The sequence below is a fragment of the Phycodurus eques genome, chromosome 11 (assembly GCF_024500275.1).
Source record: "Phycodurus eques isolate BA_2022a chromosome 11, UOR_Pequ_1.1, whole genome shotgun sequence".
Lineage (NCBI taxonomy): Eukaryota > Metazoa > Chordata > Actinopteri > Syngnathiformes > Syngnathidae > Phycodurus > Phycodurus eques.
The window spans coordinates 14,072,028-14,097,193 of NC_084535.1; the positions used below are offsets into that span (position 1 = coordinate 14,072,028).

Consider the following 25,166-nt stretch of genomic DNA (forward strand, 5'->3'; position numbering starts at 1 on the left):
TATTTTTTAAAACAAGTACAAAACAAATGCAAGAGTAGATATTTAACATGTTACATCATGTGGTTCATTGTATTGGTGGGTCTCAAAGCCAGCATTCTGAGCTTGGTTAATAGCAGCTGACAAAGTAGTTACTTATCCCGATTGATATTACTGAAATACAGTGCGTCTATGCTGCATGTATTATTGGCTGGCGAACAGTCCAGGGTTTACCCTGCCTCTCGCCCCAAGTCAGCTAAAGTAGGCTCCAGTTTACCAGCAACCCTAATGAAGAGGTAGGCGATAGAAATTGGATGGATTAGCTTTGGTCTAGTTTCCAAAATCCATTTTACTCAATGCCAATCTCTTCAGGGGCAACAACTTTTTTGACAATGAACATAACTATATACATTTTAATTTGTGCACTTAAACTGGAGCCTGTGTGGCTCCGGTGAGATCTATTTCAACTGAAAGAGGGAATGTAGGTTTGAGTTCTGTTCTTGATCTTCTGTGTTTTCTTCCCCTACGTGTTCACGGTGGGCGTTAACCTAAGATCAAAACAAGACATTATTTCATGAAGGTTTAAAGGGAAACAACTGAAGTCATATACAGTGGGTACGGAAAGTATTCAGACCCCCTTAAAGTTTTCACTCTGTTATATTGCAACCATTTGCTAAAATCATTTAAGTTCATTTTTTTTGCTCAATGTACATCGAGCACAGAACCACATATTGACAGAAAAAAACTCAATTGTTGTCATTTTTGCAGATTTATTAAAAATGAAAAACTGAAATATCACACAGCCACAAGTATTCAGACCCTCTGTTCAGTATTTAGTGGAAGCACCCTTTTGAGCTAATAAACCCATGAGTTTTTCACACCTGGATTTGGGGATCCTCTGCCATTCCTCCTTGCAGATCCTCTCCAGTTCTGTCAGGTTGGATGGTGGTCGTTGGTGGACAGGCATTTTCAGGTCTCTCCAGAGATGCACAATTGGGTTTAAGTCAGGGCTCTGGCTGGGCCATTCAAGAACAGTCACGGAGTTGTTCTGAAGTCACTCCTTCGTTATTTTAACTGCGTGCTTAGGGTCAGTCTTTTTTTAACGTGAACCTTCGGCCCAGTCTGAGGTCCTGAGCACTCTGGAGAAGGTTTTTGTCTAAGATATCCCTGTACTTGGCCGCATTCATATTTCCTTCGATTGCAACCAGTCGGGCGGCACGGTGGCCGACTGGTTAGAGCGTCAGCCTCACAGTTCTGAGGACCCGGGTTCAATCCCCGGTCCCGCCTGTGTGGAGTTTGCATGTTCTCCCCGTGCCTGCGTGTGTTTTCTCAGGGCACTCCGGTTTCCTCCCACATCCCAAAAACATGCATTAATTGGAGACTCTAAATTGCCCGTAGGTGTGAATGTGAGTGCGAATGGTCGTTTGTTTGTATGTGCCCTGCGATAGGCTGGCAACCAGTTCAGGGTGTACCCCGCCTCCTGCCCGATGACAGCTGGGATGGGCTCCAGCACGCCCGCGACCCTAGTGAGGAGAAGCGCCTCAGAAAATGGATGGATGCAACCAGTCGTCCTGTCCCTGCAGCTGAAAAACACCCCCACAGCATGATGCTGCCATCACCATGCTTCACTGTTGGGACTGTATTCGACAGATGAGCATTTCCTGTTTTTTTCCACACAACCCGCTTAGAATTAAGGCCAAAAAGTTCTCTTGGTCTCATCAGACCAGAGAATCTTATTTCTCACCATCTTGGATTCCTTTTTTTTTTTTTGTTTTGTTTTTTTAAGCAAACATGGGCTTTCATGTGTCTTGCACTGAGGAGAGGCTTCCATCTCTATTATTATTTTGTATATATATATATATATATATATACATATATATACAGATGTGTGACTTTCCTAATCAAGTCAAATCAGTATAATCAAACACAGCTAGACTCCAATGAAAGTGTAGAACCATCTCAAGGACGATCAGAAGAAATGGATAGCACCCAAGTTAAATATATTTGAATTTTTCTTTTTTAATAAATCAGAAAAAAAATTCGACAATTCTTTTTTTTTTTTCTGTCAATATGGTGTGTTGTGTGTATATTAATGAGGGGAAAAATGAACTTAAAAGTATTTTAGCAAATGGCTGTAATATAACAAAGAGCGAAAAATTAAAGGGGTCTGAATACTTTCTGTACCCACTGTACACATACCAAAAAGACAAGCTTGTTACCTGATAGTTGTGAGGACTGAAATTATTTAAATGTCCAAAGCAGACCCGTGTGATGAAGATCGTGAATGTGATGAGCAGCATGGTACCTGTGAATAGGGTTGAAGTTGCTAAAGGACCTGGGCACAGGGAGCAGGGGGACTCATTCATCAGGGGCTTTAAATTCTCAAGAGACAAAAACAAGAACAAAGAAGATGTGAATGTAATACCAGAACGCTTCAGAAAGAAGAAAAACTGCCATAACATTCCAAGTACGGGTCCAACCATTGCTTGATTGACAGCTCCAGAGTGGATACATTTGTCCAATTTGGTTGGGCGATACATGTTGTAAATGTTGTACCGGTCCACTTGTTGTTTTATTATCATGTAAACCAGGCCTGCACAGGGAAGAGGGGCAAAGCATTTAATGACTGACTGGTAAAATGTCTCTATACACTAGATCAGAATACAGTTGATTTACTCAACTGTCGTGTCAGATTTCTTTTAGTAGTAATGAGGGCGGCTTCATTATAAAATTACATTTTGATAATTATATATTTTTTCAACATAACTTTTTATTGTGACTAATATAAACTAAATTATAATGTCCTGGGATTAATTAATTGAAGGCTTATATTCGCGCTGCAGCTCATCCGCAACCCTAATGAGGATACTGTAAATGGTATAAAAAATGGATGAATGGATAGTTTTTGGGGGGGACGTTGACATGTTCTGCTGCTCCCAGCTGCATACAGCAGCACCTTATTGTTACACTACACTGTACACTTCACAGATGGCATGTCATGTTTTTTTTTACAAATTATATGTGGTTCTGTTGGCTTCATCAAGCCGCAATCTTCAACTCTTCCCAGAGCGTTTCGTAGCAGTGTGTGAAGCGAAAGGGGTGAGAATCAGCACCTCAAAATGTGAGGCCATGGTCCTCACGTCAAAAGAGAGTGGAGTGCCCTCTCCAGGTTTGTGAGGGTATCCTGCACCAAGTGGAGTTTGAAGTCGGCCAAAAGATCTCAACAAGCTGCAACAAAATGCCATGATCCAAAGAAATTCAAGAACAGATGAGAAATAAGGTGATTGACATCTATCAGTCTGGCCATTTCTAAGAGTTCCAGCAAACAATGGTGAGAGCCATTATCCACAAATAGAGAAAACATGGAACAGTAGTGAACCTTCCCAGCAGATCTACAAAAATTAGCCCAAGAGCACAGTGACTACTTTGTGACAGGTCACAAAGGAACCCAGTACAACATCTAAAGAACTGAAGGCTTCCTTTGCCTTATGTCAGGTCAGTGTTCGTGACGGAAGCAACTGGGTAAAAAAAAAATGCATCCCTGGCAGAGTTCAAAGGCAAAAACCATTGCTGATCAAATGGAACGTAAAGGCTCATCCTACTTTTGCAAAAGAAAAAATAAAACTGGTAGGGGATAGGTGTTAATGGCCTGGATCATATTGTTTGCATTCTGCTGACTATTCAGGATCTGCCTCACCCTCTTTAGGTATTTGGCTGTGGTTTTCCTTCGAGCTGGCCTCCTCATGGTTACCATTTACCTGTCCATCTGTTATGCTGCCCTCAGGTACTGTAGTTCTATCCCTTTGGTTGCGATCATCCTCCCTCATCTAGATATCATGAGCCTGCACTTATCTAGCACGAATGACATTCCAATGTCATTGCTTTACAGTGGGTATGGAAAGTATTCAGAACCCCTTAAATGTTTCAGTCTTTGTTATACTGCAACCATTTGCTAAAATCATTTAAGTTCATTTTCCCTCAATGTACACACAGCACCCCATATTGACAGACAGAAAAAAAACAGAATTGTTGAAATTTTTGTAGATTTATTAAAAATGAAAAACTGAAATATCACACAGCCATATGTATTCAGACCCTTTGTTCAGTATTCAGTAGAAGCACCCTTTTGAGGTAATACAGCCATGAGTCTTTTTGGAAATGATGCAAAAGGTTTTTGACACCTGGATTTGGGGATCCTCTGGCATTCCTCCTTGCAGATCCTCTCCAGTTCTGTCAGGTTGGATGGTGAAAGTTGGTGGGCAGCCATTTTCAGGTCTTTCCAGAGATGCTCAATTGGGTTTAAGTCAGGGCTCTGGCTGGGCCATTCAGGAACAGTCACGGAGTTGTTCTGAAGCCACTCCTTCGCTATTTTAGCTGTGTGCTTAGGGTGTGCTTACTTTCCGTACCCACTGTATATCATTGGGAGGTGGATCAGGGAGTCGCTGTCATGCTTTTTCTTGGTATACAGACAGCTTGATGTCATCCATGTAGAGGAGGTGCCTGATCGTTGTTCCACTTTTGAACTGATAAACTCTTGGTTATCATCTTACTGGGGGGTTCAAGCCTATGCAGAACAACAGCGTGGACAAGCATCCTTGGAATATGCCACATTTGATGTTCACCTGTGCAATTGGCTTTCTGTTCTTGGGCAGTTCTGTCTTAAGTTTCACACCTTTGCATTGCTCTGTTAGGAGGCTAACTTCTCTCCGGGTCACCCTTATTTTTGCCTCAAGCCTTCCCTTCCATGGAGGTTGCCCTTGCTTCTTCCGGTTGTTTAACTTGTAACCAAACATCTCTAGGATAACATACTGCTGCATCTTTGTGATAGTCTTGGTAGGGATGCTTAGGGTTGCTGTGTTGATCTTGTCCAGTATGGATTCTGATATTACTTCTTTCTTTAGCATTGCCACACAGGAGGTAGCAGAGTTCCCCCAAGACTTCATGATCTTCTTTCTCAAGTCAAATGCTCCTGTATTGAGCTGTTCTGTTTGGGGGCCTTGAAACCCAATCTCGATGTTTGGGGCTGATGGTGAAATCACCCCTACTATGACGTTGTGTCCTGGCTCCCCCTTTCCGTAGCATCTTTGCACTGCAGATGAGGTATTGTACTTCATCTATCTCAAACCGATAGTTGCTCTTGGTGATATTACAACACTGAGCCTGGAGTTGTCTTACTCAATGTGAATGTAGGGTTTCAAAGAGTCCATTCCCCCAACATTCTTTGCATGTATTCCCTTTCACGACTCTTACTACAATAATAGCACTCCATCAGTACTTTTTCTACCCTGTTCCATGACTGTTTTTCTTTTTTAATAAATCTGCAAAAATTTCAATATGGGATGCTGTGTACATTAATGAGGAAAATAATTTACTTGAATGCTTGTAGCAAATGGCTGCAATATAACAAAGAGTGAAACATTTAAGAGTGTCTGAATACTTTCCGTACCCACTGTAGACTAAAAGATCCTCAAAAGCTAAACATCATTCAGAGATAGAAAGAAATTCAGGAACAAATGAGAAAGAAAGTGAGATCTATCAGCCCAAAAACAGAACAATCACCCTAATCGTGTGTGTGTTTGTGTGCAGTGTTGCCAGAGTTACCTTGCAAAAGTAACTGAGTTACTTTACTGATTACTTGATTTCAAAAGTAACTAAGTTAGAAAGAAATAACGTTTTAGTTACTTTCAGCAACTGCCAAGTGGCAGGAATATTACTTATCCGCAGTACAAGTCAGTCAATACTGTATGACGATTTATATTATAGAGAGAGAGAGAGAGAGAGAGAGAGAGAGAGAGAGAGAGAGAGAGAGAGAGAGAGAGAGAGAGAGTATAGTCGTTCAACAGCTCATGTATGTGTCACTTTCAATCATTTCACCATATTGCAAAAATAGACCAGATGCAAAGAAAATATACAAAGCCTACCAAAGGGGACTATGACCGGGCAGGTGATGCCATAGGTCATAACCATAGTGAAGATGCACATCATCCAGGCGTAAGATGCTCCACATGGAAATTCAGTGGCTGGCAACTGTAAAATGACATGGAAACAAAATCACGACTCATCTTATCAAGAATAGTCCCCACAATCTTTAAAAAGCCTTTTCATAACCCTTTGCTGATGCCATTAAAAGTAGATAATTCTGTCTTGCGTACTATAAATATTGTATTATATTTGTGGTCATGATCTCTAATGCGGCATGATGGGCGGCTGGTTAGCACTTCAGCCTCACAGTTCAGAGGTTGTTGGTTCAAACCCGGGCTGTCGTCTTCCTGTGTGAATTTTGCATGCTCTCCCCGTGCCTATGTGGATTATCTCCAGGTACTTTCCTCCCACGTTTCAGGTTTACTGAATGAAAGTGTGAATCATTGTTTGTCTTGTTTTTGTTTGTTTATCTGTGTGTGCCCTGCCATTGGCTGGTGACCACTTCAGGGTGTACCCCGCCTCTCGCCCAAAGTCAGCCGGGATAGGCTCCAGCACACCCACGACCCTAATGAGGATACGGGGTACAGAGAATGAATGGATGGATGAATCTGAAAATTAGTGTCTGGTGTGACCACCATTTTCCTCATGCAGTACAACACATTTATTACAAAGGTGTGCAAATGCATACAGGGAAGAGCAAGCAACAACAATGATGTTTGTCTTCTTTGTCTCGCGTTTTTGTGAGATCCGGCCAATATGCCCCTCCCTATAGTAATTCTATTCAAATTTCAAGGAATATAAAGACAGCAAGGTGACAAACCTATCAGTTCTTGCAACAGTTTGCTAAATTCACCGTTTCTGGCCTTGTTTTTATTAAGTAGTCGTACAATGTGCTTGTTTTTTTACTCCCACCAGTCACATGCGTGAAACACGTACTGTCATGAACTATGATGAAATGTAGTATGAATTGACATGTGTGCATCTCACTTGGTTGATATACAATGTCGTTGTAAAAGTTTTTTTGTTTTTTTTTTACCAATTTTACTTTTATTTTTCTTAAGATGCATTTTTGTGCCCAGTATGCACAAAAGAGTCCCATTGTTAGTGTTAGTGAATAACTTTTACTTTTGAGTGTTTGTTCAAGGTAACTCAAATTATTTGCCTAATAAATGAAAAGCATGGTGGAACTAGTAATGACTACTCTCTTGTAGCCAAAATCTCACCTTGTGTGTGGGCAGACTGCTCATGATGTGTTCAAGAAGAGCTCGGAAAAATACATGACAACATGTTGAAAAGGAATTTTAATGGCTGTATAAAAGTGTGTGGGGGACGGTGGGGGCAAATGGGACATATTTTAAAAGTGGGGGAACATGTCAACGATGCCCATGGGCCAACACAACAAACAAACAAATACTCTGTTCTCCAACCCAGTAATTTTGAGGTTTGTGTTTTCAGGTAAATCGTCAACTATTGCTGCTAAAACAAAGAAACTTATTTGCATCATAATGATACTAAATGCCACACTAACCATCCTGATGTTCCTCCTCTTGGCCTCAGAACAAGCCATGCAAATGCGAACGGCATACACTGCCAGAGCCGGGATTCTCAGCAGTTCCATGGCATTACCAGTGAGGGCTGCCGCAATGACACATTTAACAAAAAAGGAGCCTGTGTCAGGAAGGAACACGCACCTAGCGAAAATTATACATATAATCATGTTATTCATATATTTTCTTGAGGACTGATCAGAACTGTCAGGTATCATCTTAAGCGTACAAATGTATGTCTAGACAAGATTAAATGGGGCAATCAAACATCACTTAATAAAAATTGGCTTAGCTGTTGAAATGCCCTGCAGAAGAGGGGTCCTGCATAGATCTAAACGAGTGCCTTTCCATTATTAGAACATTTTATTCGTTACTACTAATTACTTGTATTAGGCTTTATAGGAATAAGGATGTGTATATGCAAATTATATTCCTTCTGATTATTAATTTACTATAGTGTTACAGTATATTCATGTTCATAGAAAGTAATAGAATCCTAAAGTTGTGATAGTGGTAGGACTAAATCCGTTTTTATTTTTTCCTACTCCTTTTCGAATTAGCGTAACGTAACAATTTTTTTTGTATGTATTTTTTAACTGATTTTATTTTTATCTTGTTTATTTTGTTATTCTTTATGGATGTCATTACATTTGAAACAAAGACTTCAATTAAATTTGTAGGTCACGACAAAATATCTGGGATTGAATTATAATGCATGATATACATTATGTGCTTCCGGCTTCAAAACGTTTTTTTGAACTGGACCTTAAACTTAAACTTGAGTACCACTGCTATAGAACATGCATGTGTTTGAGCTGTTACAAGGTCATGACAGGTTGTAGAATGTATTTGCTACTTACGCAAATCGTTGTGTCGCATTGGACAAGAACGTAGAGCCAAAAAGCCAATCGAAAAAATACTCCAAACTGCAGCAAACAGTTCAATTGCATTAGACAAGTAGTACAATACCAATTAGCACATACCAGAGGTGGGAACAAATCATTGCTTTGCAAGTCGCAAGTAAGTCTCTTTGCCCTCAAGTCCCGAGTCAAGTCGCAAGTCATAAACTTGAAGTTTTGAGTCCTTTCGAGTAATTAATTCATTCATTTTCTGTACTGCTGAATCTGGGCGAGAGGCGGGATACACCCTGAACCAGTCGCGAGCCAATCGCAGGGCACATAGAAACAAATAACCATTTGCACTCACATTCACACCTACGGGCAATTTAGAGTCTTCAAGTAACCTAGGGTGCATGTTTTGGGGATGTGGGAGGAAACCGGAGTGCCCGGAGAAAACCTACTCAAGCACGGGGAGAACATGCAAACTCCACACAGGCGAGTGCTTATTATTATTATTATTATTATTATTATTATGATGTTTGTTGAAAATACAGCCAGACAGAAAAGGGTTTTCGGAGACAAACAGAGGAACAGAACGGACAAGGGGAACAGGGGTGCGAACCACAGCAGAACAGTAGTAGTATTCTACTGACAATTCTATCAGAATAATCAAGCAAAAGGATAAAATATATTTGATAAAGAGCAATTATCCATTTCACTTAATAAGGAACGACCAATTGGTTTTCTCTTTTAGATAATCAACAGTATGTCTCTTAAATTCACATTGTGCATAAAGCTGCATTTTCTTGTCTAGAAACATTTCTAGTGAAGCAATTTCAAACACAAATATAGATTTGAGTTTAAACTTGGCATTTCTTGTATCAAAAACAAGATATTAATTTAAAAAAAGAGAAACAAGTTTGGCATCTTGTTATAAAGGCACAATTTTCTCCAACTGTGGTACCTCAGTCGGAACACTAGAGGGCACTGTGTAAATGAAGAGGCAAAGAAAAGGACACAAAGAAGAATTTAGTTTCATGTCGAATAGATGCTAGTTGTGTGCTTATCGATTGGTAAATAAAATGGATAAAAAGAAATACAGTACAAGACTGATTCTTGTGACCACTACACTGACTAAACCAGACTAGTTTACAGGATGCCCAGACAGCGCACGGCCTGCCTGCCGTGTAACTATTTGCGTGATCGCTCGCAAAGCTCGCTGCTAATGCTAACGAAAAACCCGCATAAGTGACGTCAGATGCGCGATTCCCAGAATGCAATGTAGATTTTTTTTTTTGGGTTGCAATATTTAACGTCCTTATTGTTACGTCAAATGTCGTTGTCATTTCTGTAAATGTTAACAGTGGTTATTGGAATGTATACCTTATTTAGCTGTCACACTTTATTGATACACTGATTTATGTTTTACTGTTTCCAAAAAACATGCGTGGTAGGTTGATTGAAGACTCTAAATTGCCCGTAGGTGTGAATGTGTGCGCGAATGGTTGTTTGTTTTTATGTGCCCTGCGATTGGCTGGCGACCAGTTCAGGGTGAACACCGCTTTTCGCCCGAAGATGGCTGGGATAGGCTCCAGCACGCCCGTGACTCTTGTGAGGATAAAGTGGTACGGAAAATGGATGGATGGAAATCATTACATTAGGTAGTAGTATGTGAAAGAATTACTTCTTGATCAATTCCTCTGCCAGAGTGTGCCCAACAGGGCGCCATCAGTCAAAAGTTAATAGGAACTCAATCTACACAGCCGCCCGCAATATAGCTAGAGTAAACTAAGAAGTGTTAGTTTCTCATTGCTTTGGTCGCTCAAGTGAAGTCACGAGTCTTTGCTGTTGAAGTTGAGTTGAAAGTCTTCATGTATTGTCAAGTTGAGTCTTAAAGTCATCACTTTCATGACTAAAGTCCAAGTTATGTGAGTCGAGTCCACACCTCTGGCATATACAGTATCATTTCAGTTCGCTGTATTGCAGGACTCAAGTTTTTTACAAAAAATGCTTACTTGCCAATACCCAGGGAGGGCAGTACCAGGAACATTAAGGTCTGGAAAACGTAGCACTTATGCATTGTTACTTCGTTTTCTGTTGACCTTTAGAAAAGGAAATAATGTTGACTACTTAATGAATCATATGTCTTCAGAACATGCAAAACTGAGTGGTTTGAAATCTCACCGGGTCCAGTGGGATTCGAAGAGAGACGAGTAATAGACAATGGTAGGAAGCAAAGTGGAGAAGAGCCACAGGAGGAAAGTAGGTAAAAACTGAGTGACAAGTGGATTCTGGGGATAAAGCAGGCCGACACGTTGAGTCATCAAGACTGAACTACGTACGGATAACCATGCATTAATGGACTTTTGACATGACAACGGCAATATTTTTTTTTCCAAAAGCAATACAAATACCATTGCGCTTCATGTGTTCCAGCTATTGTGTTCCAATGCGCACAGTGTCATCCAAATTTAACGGTGTTTCAAGATACTCAACCCACTCATGATTATTGCTCGGTCCCAAAATTGCTATCCACTGCAGTGCATGAAAATACTAAATTAAAAGGAGAAATACACTTAAAAGATCCAGGAACTAAAAAATAAGTTCGGAAAAAGCATAGTCCGGGTGAAAGTGCAGACTGCAGACTTTGCTGTGTGTTGCGACTATACTACAGTAGTAGGCCGTTTACTCGAGGTTACGAATAAGTTGTCATATTTCGCCGACCGGAAAAGGGTTAAAAATATAATTCACAACGGATATGACGTCATGGCGTTACGTGCTAAATAAAGACCTTTATCCAAGACCGATTCTTAACCTGGTCACTTACGTTTAGGTCCTCCACTGCTTTGGTAATATTGAAGTCGTCCAAAGTGGCCATAATGATGGTCGGAGTGGTGAAGAAGAAGAGGAGGATGACAAGGAGAGTGTTGATGACAAAAAAGCGTACCCACCATGACAATCCTCCCACTGACAGATGGTCCCTGTGGAACAGAGCTGTTCAGACACAACCAGCCAATGAAGCTAAAACACAAGTCATGTTTTTTGTACCTTCTGAAGTCGTCTTACCAGAGGACATTATGTGGATCGGGGGCAAAGCTGACTGTCCAATTGTCTGTCTTGAGCTTGGTGCTCCGCGACGAGCACCTGGGCTCTCGGCGACAGTGACAGCCATGATATATGCAAATGTTGAAGTCCCTCAAGATTCTGAAATTATCCATGTTTCCAGATAACACAGATCTGTCAGTCACACAACAGCAGCTTTACAGAGTGTCTTGTGGTATGGCTTATAAAAAAAATGGGCCTTGCCTGTCAGCTGCATCCTCATTCTGAAAAGTGACAAAGACCATTTTTAAATGTTTCTTCTGGACTTTACTTTTCTCCTGCTCGAAGATCTCCGATAACACTTTTTCCAACCTGGTGTAATACATGACTGCCTCTTCCTGGGAGGCACAATGGTCCAATTTAGTTAATCGATGTCAGTATTTGCTGAAGGTATTTTTCATTATCAATCCTTTGGCGACAAATGTTTGCCCACACCTAATCTAAAGAAATAAGATCATAAGTACGTTCTGCTTTTTTGTGTGTTTTTTTTTACTTTTGATGCCACTGCAGAAGTTTCACTGATGGCAAACTCTTTGCCACAAAGAGCATACGTGTGATCATAATCATAGAACCCGAAAAGTGACTTACTGCCACATCCATTCTCTGTACGGTTTAGGGTTTAACACTAGGGTTGCGGGTAAATCAGCTTATCCCAGCTGATTTTGGGCAAGAGGTGGGTACACCTTGAACTCGTTGCTAGCCAATCGGAGGGCACATTCACACGGTCTCCAATTAACCTACCATGCATGTTTTTGGAATTTGAGAGGAAACCGGAGTACCCACGGAGGCACAGGAAGAACATGCAAACTCCAAAGGTCGGAGCCCCGATTTGAACCCACAACCTCAGAACTGTGAGATGGAAGTGCTAACCAGTCAAAATAAAATAAATAAATAAAAAAGAAAGTACATGCCAACATATAACTGGTAGGCCTACCTTACGAGAACTCTTTCCATGACTAAGTAACTTAATTTACTTGTTTCTCAAAATGTGAGAGACGAGGGATGCTGGGAGAAAGCTATGGTGTTCGGTGCCAGCATCTGACGGTGACATATCTGTTTTCAAATACCGAAAATCTTCAAATAATTAACGGCCATTATTTGACAATGAAAAACAAAACAAAAAAACATAGATTCATTTTTTTCACCCCCCCCCCAAAATTCTTGAATAAAGTGGGGATATACTGCTAATAAGCGTTTTCCACAAAAAAATAGAAGTGTCTGCTCACTGATGGACCTAGATGACCAGGTGATACGTTTAATTATTAGGCTTTACACCATCAGGATTTTTGGGACCGATCACCAGTGTTTTTTCACTGACAAGATTGAAAAAACTTTATTGGCCGTCAGAGTTATAGTACTGCGCAACAAGACACGTGACAAAGCTAAAAATAAACTAGCTTCTGGATTCATACGCGACGAAGATGCAGAGTTAAATGTCTTGTGCGGGGCCGATCGATGACGTGATTGATCGGATCTGCAAATTACGACATTAAAGCCGATCAGCATAAAATGCTAATTATCGACCAATGCCGATAAGACCAATCAGATCGGCGTAAAGTCAATTAATTATGCTGCAAAATCGATCAAGAAGGCGGCGCCGTAGATGGTATGTAGAACCAAGGGGCACCCTGAGTACATCATCACAGCATGTGACTAAAACGGACCAATCACGAGACAATTTTTGCCGTGTGCGCGTCAAGTGATTCAGGGGGGCTGCACAGGCCAATGCGTGGGTAACGTTGATGCAATGTGGGCGTTGTCGGCCACATGAGCACGGGAGTATAAAGAGGCCTTTACTGTTCCCTATTAGTTACCATGTTACTATGGTTCTCTATCGCTGGATAGATCATGTTCAATCTTAAGAGGTTCCAATATATTGAGTATGCTTGTTTGGCCTTTTTTACCGTTCTTTTTTTTTTTTTTTTTTTTTTTAAATAGGAAAATACAAAGCATACTTCTTGTCGCTTTAACCTTAAACTGACCAACATCAACTCTTTTGCAGTACAAATGACAGGCCCAGCAGTTATTGTGTTGCATTTGGGATAAAGTGAAGACATGCCCATTCTGACCTGCTTGTCACATTTTAAACACCAGAAATGTCGACAAAGGTTTGTGTTCATCATTGTGGTGGTGCCCCGAGCCTGCTGATCAAGGTAAAAGATTTTTTGGCTCTCTGCCCTCTTCCTGCACACACAACATCACCTGTGTGAAACCACTGCTGAGGCACAAATGGGACAAAAATGCTCCAAGAGTCACAGTGGCACCTCGGTTTTTGAATAACCCGGTTTACGAATGATTCGGTTTAAACAATTTTTGAAAAGAAAAATTACCTCGGGTTACACACTTTTCTCACTTTACGAACAGTCTTGGCATTGCTTCGGAAGGCTCAGAACTTTGTGCTTTTTCTTGCGCCGTATAAACATTATTGCTCCATGCTTCAGGTGTTTTTTTGCCTAAAATGGTCGCCAAATCCCACAATGCAATGCAACGCAAAAGCTGCACTGCATTGTGGAAGGGGTGTCCAATTAGGGCTAGCAGTCAACACAGTGATCGTAAACCTTACTGTTCCCGAAATTGCACTGCAGTGATTTTCTAGCAAACCCATTAACATAAGAAGTTGTTTTCACCCATTTCTATCCATCCATTTTCTTTACCGCTTATCCTCACTTGGGTCGCGGACTGCTGGAGCCTCTCCTAGCTATCTGCGTGCGGGAGGCGGGTACACCCTGAACCGGTCGCCAGCCAATCGCAGGGCACATAGAAACAAACAACCAGTCGCACTCACATTCACACCTATGGGCAATTTTGAGTCTTCAATCAACCTACCACACATTTTTATGGGATGTGGGAGGAAACCGGAGTGCCCGGAGAAAACCTACCCAAGCACGGGGAGAACATGCAAACTCCACAACAGGCGGGGCCGGGATTTGAACCTCGGTCCCCAGAACTGTGAGGCAGATGTGCTAACCAGTCGTCCACCATGCCTGCACCCATTACTATATTGCATAATATTTATTTTTAACCATACAATGATAAAGATAAGGTAACTATAATGTCATTCTGCAGCTGTAACGGATTAATTGCATTTCCATTCATTTCGATGGGAAACATTACCTGTTTGCAACGTTTGAAAAAAGGGTTACGGGACAAATGAGATTCGTAACCCGTGGTACCACTGTAAGCTGTTATGTATTACACTGTTACCGTTTATGAAACAGCAGCAACAGCTTGGAGAAGTCGTAACAGACGCGCACATCCTTCACTGTACAGTATTCATATGCCTCCCTATTAAAGATTAAGCAAAAAATGGGGGAAGCGTGAGAAAAACATCCTAAACACCAGTTTTGAGCATTTCATCAAACTCAGCAGATTCCATTAATTTCGCTCTTCTTTTTTAATAAGCCTGTCCTGCTTGGGTGCTTGGTCATGCAGAATGGAGAATCTGTATACCTTCTATCCCGGAACAGTTTTTCTGTGCAACAGGAGAGTTTTATATACTGCCTGTGTCTATTTGTAAAATGATGGCTATTTATTGAAAAAAAAATATGACAACTACAACGTTAAATTTGAGTCTGGTTTTATATGGGACTGTAGTGCTGCAACCCATGGGTGTGTCTACGGGCACATGCAAGTGTCATGGAGGCACGATGAGGACGGCGGACCCCACCCCAGCCATCCAGAGGGAAGGGCGTATCAGGGCACAACCCACACCAAGGTACCCAGGATGATCCGCCAGCCCCACCCAAGCACCCAACAGGAGGAGAACACAAGGACCCATCCATTGACGGTGCTGGCCTTAATGGCACGCTGTGCCAAGTACCCAAGGTGGCATCCCCTTGTCCCCGACTTGGTCGGTCGTCAACGGGTGGGGGGCTGACAAATTTTCGGCGTTATCCTGTCCAAAACAAGGGGTGACCTGGTTCAGGTATAGCTTTACACTGGAAATCCGATCGTTGTCACCTTTTAGGACAGCTCCAAATGCTACATTGAGTGCCAACTTTAAATAACATTTTCCACTTCATAATTCCGTCAGTTGCTGTTCGGTGTAATAGCCAGTTCCTTAATAAAGATAACTTGGCCCACTTCTACCACTACAGTAAGCAGTGAGCCAACAAGCTATGCCTACAACTAAAAAAAATACATCTTCCCTGAAGTGTTGTGTTTTCTGTTATTTGGGGTATCGTCTCTGCCGTCTGCATGCACGCGCGGCACACGTAGCGAGGCAGCAGCGAAACTGAAAGCGCTGCTGCCGCATGCCAGCCCACCAGCACTAGTAGCTAGGGGTCGTCAGCTTGCTGGCCGGCAGCGACGTCGCGGACCGAGGAGATAAAGAAAAAGAGCAAAAACATTTAGGGGGCTGCTGTGGCCGCCTCAGAGTGCAACATTGTTGGCCACAATTCCGCCAACAGCCCGCTGAATTTCAACTGAGGCAAAGGAGGGGAAAATTGTCCTGTTGTGGTTGCTGGTTCATTGCTCCAGGGCTAAGAAACTGCCTGGGTGGCACAGGCTGCCCCACTGCGGCCCGTGACAGCGTGTGCATCGCTCGGAAGTGTGGACTTTGACCAGGAGGCTAGGTTAGGGCAGGCACATATTTGATTGATGGGGCGTGTTCTCAGAGCGTTCAGCAGACACGCCCACAGCATCTGAATGCTGAGAGAATGTCTGAATTCTTCACCATTTTGAAGCCTGATGTCATGTACTTGGTGATTTTGTTACTCATTCAAATTTGGCACTTGTAAACAACACTCTTCTCTGTGGTGTGTCAAAATGACGTGATTTTTTTGTCACTTCACAGGTTCTTTAAGTAAAAAATTCAGTGATAGTGAAAAACTGATTCTTTCTGTTATCAAATCTCAAGGCTTTTAAATAACATTTTGAGGCATGTTTGTGAACTGGGTTATGAAACTACCACATGGGTTTCATGAAATGCATACTGTATTACCTGTATGATGAAATATTTAAAAGAGAAGCATAGAAAATCCTCAATGGTCCTTACTCAAAGTGATGCTTTATCTCCACTGCGTCTGCATCTGTGGGGATTCCAATCACCAACAACGTACAATTCACCTATAAAGATGAAAGGTTTTTTTGTTGTCGGTATTGCAACTTTGAGCTTGTTCCATCAAGGATCGCCACAGTGAGTCACTCATGGACAATCTCTTGAGAGAAAGAGTGGAGGGTGCTTTTCTAAACAATCCTTAGATCATGCCACTCACTTTGTCGGCATTTCTGTCATGCATGTTGTATGTGTGCCTTCTCATGCTGTATATGGTCAGGAAGAGGTAGAGGACGGCAAACAAGTTGTGCACCCACAAACTTGTTTCACTGGGTGAGTGAAAAGGTTACAGCGTTATAACGACAGAAGAAACACTACACACCAGCAAAATGAGGAAAAACATACTTATCCAGATTTGCAATAGTTGATTTTCCAAAATAACTGTCCAGTTCTGCAGAAGCAAAACAACTATTACAATAGTACCAAGGTATCAGTGGAGATTTTCTAGCATGTTAACAGCCAAAAGAATTAAAGTGGAACTTCAAAAGTTGATTGACTCTAAAGTAGTACAATTTGGAGTTCAGGAAAAATATGCCACAAAGTTTAAACTTGCTATCGGCATACCACAGTATATTGGGTGATATCAGCTCAGTTAGGGTAGATTTTTTGGGTATGAGTGAAATCAAAAGGAGAATTGCAATAAGCATATAAAGCAGTACATTAACTTACTGCTAACAAATGAATCCACTTTAAATTGGGATGGCAAAATTTGCATTGAAATTAGCACATAAACCAGTCAACCAACACCCCAAAACAGATTGTGTTTGACTTAGTTCCACCGTATTAGGCATGAAAATAAGTATTCAGACATAAATATTAAAGGCTTATCCACAAACTTACCAAATCGTTTTCCAGAGTAATTCAGGGGAAAGAGGATGCCCATAGACAATGTAGTCAAAACTATTAACAGGCCAATGATGTGCCGCTGGAAGGCCAAATAATTAATCACATCCCCCTCACACTTTTTCCTTATCTCTTTTTCACTGCAGTGAGATCACAGCAACAAAATCAACATTTGATTTTGGTGAAAAACATCCAGTTTAAATTATTATATCAATCAAACATTGACAATAGCTCACCTGATGTGGAACATGTCATGAACCCATGACATTAAACGCTGAGAGAAGAGAACAGAAATGTTAAGGAGCATTGGGGTACATGCATCAATACCTTGGAAAATAAAATAATAATTTGGGTGAAAAAAGGCAAATCACAGATGGTACACAAAACTTTTTATTCAAAATACCACCCTTCTGGTTTAAAAAACACAACAAAACAAAAAAATACGAAAATAAAAGCAAGCAAGAAAATTGTAGTACAGTGGAACCTCAGAATTCGAACATAATTCGTTCTTGTGAAGTGTTCAAAGTCCCATTTGTTCGACCTCCAGAATATTTTTTCCCTCAGGAAATAATGTAAATGAGTTTAATCCGTTCCCAACCTCCAAATACAGTAGATTCCGCTCCATTCTTCCCTCACTCATGAACAAGACACCGATATACTTGAATTCCTCCACTTGGGGCAGGATCCCTTCCCCGACCCGGACAGGGCACTCCATTCTTTTCCGACTGAGGAACATGGCCTCAGATTTAGAGGTGATGATTTTCATCAAAGCCGCTTCACTCTCAGCTGTGAACTGGTCCAGCGAGAGTTGAAGGCCACAGCTTGATGAAGCCATCCTAACCACATCATCTGCAAGAATCAGAGACGCAATGCTGAGGCCACCAAACCGGACCCCCTCAACACCTCTAGAAATTCTGCCCATAAAGGTAACAAATAGAATCAGTGACTGTTAGATATATTTTAGTAGTTATCATTTATTTGCTTAGCTTGCATTAGTATTTTGCATTAGTAGCTTGCATTAGTATTATGGACAATATTTAGATAGAAAGATGTCTCGCCTTCAAGAAGATGACTCAGCAACATTTGATGGAAGGGCGCCTTGACCAAGGACGTGATCGGATGTGGTCGGGGACGGGACAGGTGTCGTCTGGTCCTATGTTTTGTGTTGTGTCTTAATGCTTAGAACATTATGTCTTGTAGAACCCTCCTATTTTCAAATAAATGTAGGAGCGACGGGGGAGATTGTTTAGAGCGTGTTGAGAGGCTGTAACCTGAACAATCTCCCATGCGCCCTCCTCATGAGTAAAATGACCAACGTCTTCATTCCTTTTGTGTTTATTCATTATAATGTTTGGTGAGATAAATCCAACAGTGACAAAGGGCAGCCTTGGAGTCCAATTCTCACTGGAAATAATTTTGACTTATTGCCGGAAATGCGGACCAAACTCTGACACGGGGTCGTACGGGGACCAAAAATCCCTTATTATGGGGTCCAGTACCCCATATTCCAGGAGCACCCACAATACTCCCTGAGGGACATGGTCAAACACCTTCTCCAAGTCCACACAACGCATGTGGACTGGTTGGACAAACTCCCATGCACCCTTGAGGACACTCCTGAGAGTGTAGAGCTGATCCACTGCTCCGCGGCCAGGACGAAGACCACACTGCTCCTCCTGAATCTGAGAGTTGACATCCAGAAAAATTTATTTGCTTTGCTTCAGCTTGGCAGGACATGGGCAAAGTTCTGCCAGAGGTTGGAGTTGAAACTCCTTCTGACAGGACACTCTGCCAGACGTTTCCAGCAGACCCTCACAATACGTTTGGGTCTGCAAGGTCGGACCACATCTTCCCCCACCATCGGAGCAACACACCACCAGGTGGTGATCGGTTGACAGCTCTGACCCTCTCTTCACCCAAGTGTCCAAGACATGCGGCCGCAAGTCCGATGACACAATCACAAAGTCGATCAGCGAACTGCAGCCTAGGGTGTCATGGTGCCAAGTGCACTTATGGACACCAGTCTGAACACGGTGTTCGTTATGGACAATCCATGATGAGCACAGTAGTCCAATAATAGAACACCGCTTGGGTTGTGATCGGTGTGTGTGTGTGGGGTTCTTTCCAATCTTTCCAATCATCCCCTTCGAGGTATCACTGTCATTGCGCACGTGAGCGAGGGAGGCTACCTTCTCGTCCATTGGGATGAACCCCAATGTACAGGGACCGAGACGTGGGGCAATAAGTATACTCACACCTGCTCAGCGCCTCTCACCATAGGCAACTCCAGAGTTGGGAGGGAGAGGGATTTACATACAGAAAAGCCAAATGAAAGCCATACTTAACACCTAAACAGAAAGAGTGGGTAGAGTGGGTTAAAGAAAGACAATCATGGACTGTGGCTGAAAGTAACATTCAGTGATGAATCGCGAATCTGCATTGGGCAAGGTGATGATGCTGGAACGTTTGTTTGGTGTAATTCCAATGAGATTTATGAAGATGACTACTTGAAGAAAAGATGCAAATTTCGACAGTCATTGTGAAATGGGGCTGCATGTTAGGTAAAGGCTGCTATTACATCTTCAATAAATGCACACATTTACATAAATGTTTTGGACACTTTTATGATAACTGTTCAAAGGATGTTTGGCGATGACATCAGTTTTCAAGATAATGCAACTCGCCATTGACTGACTGCAACATTTTCTTTCTTGCTTGCTTTTTTCGTGTTGAAAGCCAGCGGGGTGGTATTTTGAATGAACATTGTTTTGTGGACCATCTGTGATTGCCTTATTTTCTCCAAAACTAATGCCACTCCAGGAGCAGTGATTGCATAATTTTGGCCAGGGGTTGTATTTGTCTTGTTCCAGCATACTTACTGAATCTTTATTATCCCCGTGTGGAGGAGGAGAAGGTGAACTGGAAGATGAGGAGGAGTCGCTATCATCATCCTCAACCATGTCTTCCATGTTAGATACTGCACTGCATGTACAACATTGTATGTGCATTTCACACGTATGAACGACATGCAGAGCCTAAAAACCATCAGCTTCAGTCACATCGGTATTGTTATTTTGATCATTCCTAAATGTTGTCCAATTAGGAATTCTACCTACATTTTCAGGAAATATTTGTTCCTATAGTAGTTATTTCAGACTCGCGTCTCTGCACATGTTGCGCAGTACACGTGGCTAACTAACAGCAGTGTTGGGAAGTAACTTGAGCTCTAACAATACACCAAAGTTAAGATTCAATTGGTATCTCGATTTCGGACCTATTTTTCGACCCAATTAAAATTGCTACAAATAAATTAAAGATAAGTTTGCAGTTTTTCAAAAACAGCCTACTTTAGTTCACAGCGTTTTAATGAAGATGTAGAATTTTAAACTTATTAGTGTATCAATCTAAAATAGCTTACCATTCCCTCCAACATAAATCAAATTACAACTGCATGCGCTTACAAGATCATAATCAGCATTTATTTGAAGAAGTATGAGAATATACAGTAGTTAAAATGTACAGTGCTAAATAAACTTATTAGACCACCTGTCGTATATGTCACAGAGACCATCCCAGCATCATGAAGTGCTTTAATGCGGACTTTTTCATTTTCAGTCAGCGCTCCACATTTTACCATTTTGAACAGGAAAGAGGGATTTCAAAATGAATTCACCCAAATTTCAGCCGTCTTACTGGTCTTCTCTGCAAAGTCAGAAATTAATCAAGCATAAAAATCAACCACAAAAATGTTTTTTTTTCTGTTTAGGAATGCATGTAAATAACTAAATATATATTTATATTTATTTATTTATATATAGGCATATATAAACAATGCTTCATTGGACTGACAAGCGATGTTGTGTTTATAATGTTTATCAATCATATGCATCTCTGGGCTCGTAGAGAATTGTAGGATTATTCGATTTGCATAAGGAAATTTATGCCGATTGCTATAGTCTCAGGGGACTACAGCAGCTTGGGGCATGTGGGCACGCGTCGTAACTGAGGCTGATAGTGGGCGAATGGGGGTTTCCTACTTGAACTGGGGCCATAATTGAGAGAGGGGCGGCCGGTGGCAGGCTGGAGAAAATCGGTACAGGGCAAATTGGCCCTTCGCCAGTGTGACGAATGAGAGAAGTATTCACCTCGCCACATCCCGTTTTTTTTAGCGCACCATTGGCCACATGGCGAATGGGGAACACGCGCAGTGATTCCTGTAGTGTACAAGCGGCCCAGCAGCCCTTAAAGCAGCCCGGCCCGCCAGGAATTCTCCCGGTGCTCCCGATTAGCCACTCCAGGCCTGACCTTCATCCTCACCGGGTCGACAGTTTATCATCTCTCTTGTATTTTGAATTGATTGTACATTCCAAAAAATACATCATGAAACCGGTAACATTTAGTGTTTTGCAATGGCTAAGATCAGTTTGTTTACAGTGCACGTTCATACAATACATGCACATTCATGTTAGTGGGGGGCGTGACTTTGGTTAGAGAAGGCGAGGGGGAGGGAGAAGTGAACTAAGGCCATATTCAAATCTTGCTAGCAGTTTGAAAACTGCAAATATCACTTTTAGTGTAATTTTTTAAAAATAAATTAATTATAAATAAAATATTTTTTGTGCATCTCTTGTGGAAAGTTATCAAAACCATTTTGGAGGCTGAACATTTTAAATTTTGAGAGTGGAATTGAACCTATACTTTTACAAGTCTTTTTACGCAAGTACCTATCTGTATTTCTACGTAAGTTCAGAGTGTACTTTTACCACCTCTGGAAAATGGGAGCATAACCAAGCGTCACTATCTCTATAAAGTGCCTTTGGTGTTCTCACCAGTCACTCAGTCATCGTGAAAATGTAGAATAATGACACTGAGATCTTATTCTAAGTGGCCGAACATTTCCACACAGACCATTACAATGACAACTCTCCGAAGATGTGTTTCCTTCTTTTAATACAACCCCAAATCCAATGAAGTTGGGACGTTGTGTTAAACATAAATAACAACAGAATACAATGATTTACAAATCATGTTCAACCTATATTTAATTGAATACACGACTAAGACAAGATATTTAATGTTCAACCTGATCAACTTTATTGTTTTTAGCAAATAATCATTAATTTAGAATTTTATGGCTGCAACACATTTAAAAAAAGCTGGGTCATGTTTACCACTGTGCTACATCACCTTTTCTTTTAACAACATTCAATAAACATTTGGGAACTGAGGACACTAATTGTTGAATCTTTGTAGGTGTAATTCTTTCCCATTCTTGCTTGATGTACAGATTCAGCTGTTCAACAGTCCGGGGTCTCCGTTGTCGTATTTTACGCTTCATAATGCGCCACGCATTTTAAATGGGAGACAGGTCTGGACTGCAGGCAGGCCAGTCTAGTACCCGCATTCTTTTACTACGAAGCCATACTGTTGTAATACGTGCAGAATGTGGTTTGGCATTGTCTTGCTGAAATAAGGAGGAGTGTCCATGAAAAAGACGTTGCTTGGATGGCAGCATGTTTCTCCAAAACCTGTATGTACCGTTCAGGTTTAATGGTGCCTTCACAGCTGTGTAAATTACCCATGCCATTGGCACTAACACAGCCCCATACCATCACAGATGCTGGGTTTTGAACTTTGCGTCCATAACAGTCCGGATGGTTCTTTTCCTCTTTGGCCTGGAGGACACGACGTCCACAATTTCCCAAAATAATTTGAAATGTAGACTCGTCGGACCACAGACACTTTTCCACTTTTCATCAGTCCATTTTAGATGAGCTCGGGCACAGAGAAGCCGGCGGCGTTTCTGGGTGTTGTTGATAAATGGCTTTTGCTTTGCAGAGTAGAGTTTCAAGTTGCACTTACGGATGTAGAGCCGAACTGTATTTACTGACATTGGTTTTCTGAAGTGTTCCTGAGCCCACGTGGTGATATCCTTTACACATTGACGTCGGTTTTTGATGCAGTGCCACCTGAGGGAGCGAAGGTCACGGGTATTCAATGCTGGTTTTCGGCCTTGGTGCTTACATGCAGTGATTTCTCCAGATCCCTAAATTCCTTGCAATTGTACGTTGAGGAACATTGTCCTTAAACTGTTCGACTATTTTCTCACGCACTTATTCACAAAGAGGTGAACCTCGCCCCATCTTTGCTTGTGAATGACTGAGCAATTCACAGGGAAGCTACTTTTATACCCAATCATGGCACCCACCTGTTCCCAATTAGCCTGTTCACCTGTGGGATATCCCAAACAGGTGTTGCATGAGCATTCAACTTTCACAGACATTTTTGCCACCTGTCCCAGCTTTTCTGGAACATGTTGCAGCCATCAAATTCTAAGTTAATGATTATTTGCTAAAAACAATCAAGGTTATCAGTTTGGACATTAAATATCTTGTCTTTGTAGTCTATTCAATTAAATATAGGTTGAACATGATTTGCAAATCATTGTATTCAGTTTTTATTTATGTTTAACACAACGTCCCAACTTCATTGGAATTGGGGTTGTACATTCTTAAAGGGTGTTTATAAAGGGGCAGTTATCTGATAATGACAGGGTGGCAATTTCAGGGACACGTGAAAAATGGAAACAGAATATATAATATAAGCGACTTGTTTTATCAAATAACTATAAAACTTTAGTATATATAGAACTATAAAACCATCCAATTTGTGTTGCATTTAGTATATTTCAACCACTTATGAGACACATTGCAGTTAGCGGAGCAATGTATGTGACATGTCAAAATCCAATGAAAAACAAATGTATGACAAGAAGGAAAAACATTTTCGGAGACATAATTGTACTGGTATGTGTGTGAGCGGAAGACCTGTTTCATTATTTTGCTACATTTACATGATGAGTAATGTGATTCGTGAGAATACCAACGGCACTTTACATAGTGATACTGACCCAAAGGTTTGTTGCTTGTTGTATTTCCTCCGCGTTTGAGTGCGACGTTAAGGGGTTAAAAAAAATAAAAATAAAAAAAGTAATATGTCACATTGTTATACTTACGCATCATCTTGGGGGACGTTTCCCCAGCCCCCAGTCATTACACGAAAGCAGAACACACACAACACCAGCTGAAAAGTACAAAATAAGCCATAATTAGCAAATATCTTTAAATTTAATTTCACTCAGTGTTACGTATCATAAAAAGTAGAGGAATCGATAGAATAAGGTATGATCTGTCTTGATAAGAACCAAACAAGACGAAGAAGACTTAAAAACAAGGAAAGGACGAGGGAGTTCTGTTATTTGCAAAAACTCACCGCGAAGCAGAAAAAGTGCCCGTAGAGTACAATAAACACCCCACCAAAATAGAATTTTTCCAGTAACGTACTCTGAAGCCGAGCCCCATAGCAGTGGTCGACTGAGTTGCTATCATTTCTTTCCGCCTGCGTCAAGTGGCTCATCACCAACAACACCAAGAACAGCAACAAAATCACGCGCGACATTGTTGCTAAAAAAATTGGGCAAACTTGGAAGTAGATCCTGTGCGATCCACAGGAAGGGCACCAAAATCATAATCGCGTGTATGTTTCAATTACATATCGACGTCACTCGCAATTGCCTTGATCTACAGACGCCATCGTCAACGCCACTTGGTCACGTGTCCATGGCGTCACTGTTGATAAAGGTATGGCCACCAAGATGACGCAAGAACTCCATGCATGAAACTAAGATTATTTTAAGCAGGACATAAATGACTGACATGCTAAAAGAGATTAATATGTGCTACTGGAAATGATCCAGTTTAACATCTGAAAATTGTTACCTATTTACTTTAATCTTTGATCATTGTTCACCATTGCATTAAATGATTTTCCACTAGATGGCAGAAGGTTCCAATTTTACTATATATACGTGTGTGTGTATAC

General features: G+C 41.3%; 1 protein-coding gene across 10 annotated transcripts; it reads right to left on the reverse strand.

Moving 5' to 3' along the window:
• Positions 1-33: 33 nt before the first annotated feature.
• LOC133409805 (CSC1-like protein 2) lies at positions 34-24,889 on the reverse strand. 10 transcript variants are annotated; one of them, XM_061690291.1, is made up of 21 exons: positions 24,558-24,889; positions 24,301-24,368; positions 20,165-20,204; positions 17,522-17,559; positions 17,283-17,425; positions 16,788-16,833; positions 16,603-16,711; positions 16,383-16,453; positions 14,591-14,671; positions 13,456-13,570; positions 11,591-11,724; positions 11,351-11,488; positions 11,112-11,265; positions 10,469-10,575; positions 10,300-10,386; positions 8,306-8,371; positions 7,427-7,589; positions 5,898-6,003; positions 2,402-2,569; positions 2,196-2,311; positions 34-524 (listed from the first exon to the last, which is right to left on the reverse strand). In XM_061690291.1, the coding sequence occupies exons 1-21, from the start codon at positions 24,741-24,743 to the stop codon at positions 435-437; spliced, it is 2,226 nt and encodes a 741-aa protein (XP_061546275.1). In that variant the 5' UTR covers positions 24,744-24,889; the 3' UTR covers positions 34-434. The 10 variants fall into 10 exon arrangements, with proteins under 10 accessions (XP_061546275.1, XP_061546276.1, XP_061546274.1 ...); XM_061690292.1 differs by having other exon boundaries at positions 11,591-11,610; positions 20,165-20,267; XM_061690290.1 differs by having other exon boundaries at positions 2,196-2,357; positions 2,457-2,569; positions 20,165-20,267.
• Between the last annotated feature and the right edge of the window lie 277 nt (positions 24,890-25,166).

Excerpts from the sequence above, each read along its gene's own strand:
- LOC133409805 (XM_061690289.1), bottom strand. The coding sequence starts at position 24,743 with ATGTCGCGCGTGATTTTGTTGCTGTTCTTGGTGTTGTTGGTGATGAGC. Across the intron at positions 17,560-20,164 it reads ACGGGGATAATAAAGATTCA|CGTTTAATGTCATGGGTTCA; the intron begins GTAAGTATGCTG and ends CTCTTCTCTCAG. Across the intron at positions 14,672-16,382 it reads GAGATAAAGCATCACTTTGA|GGAGGCATATGAATACTGTA; the intron begins GTAAGGACCATT and ends AATCTTTAATAG.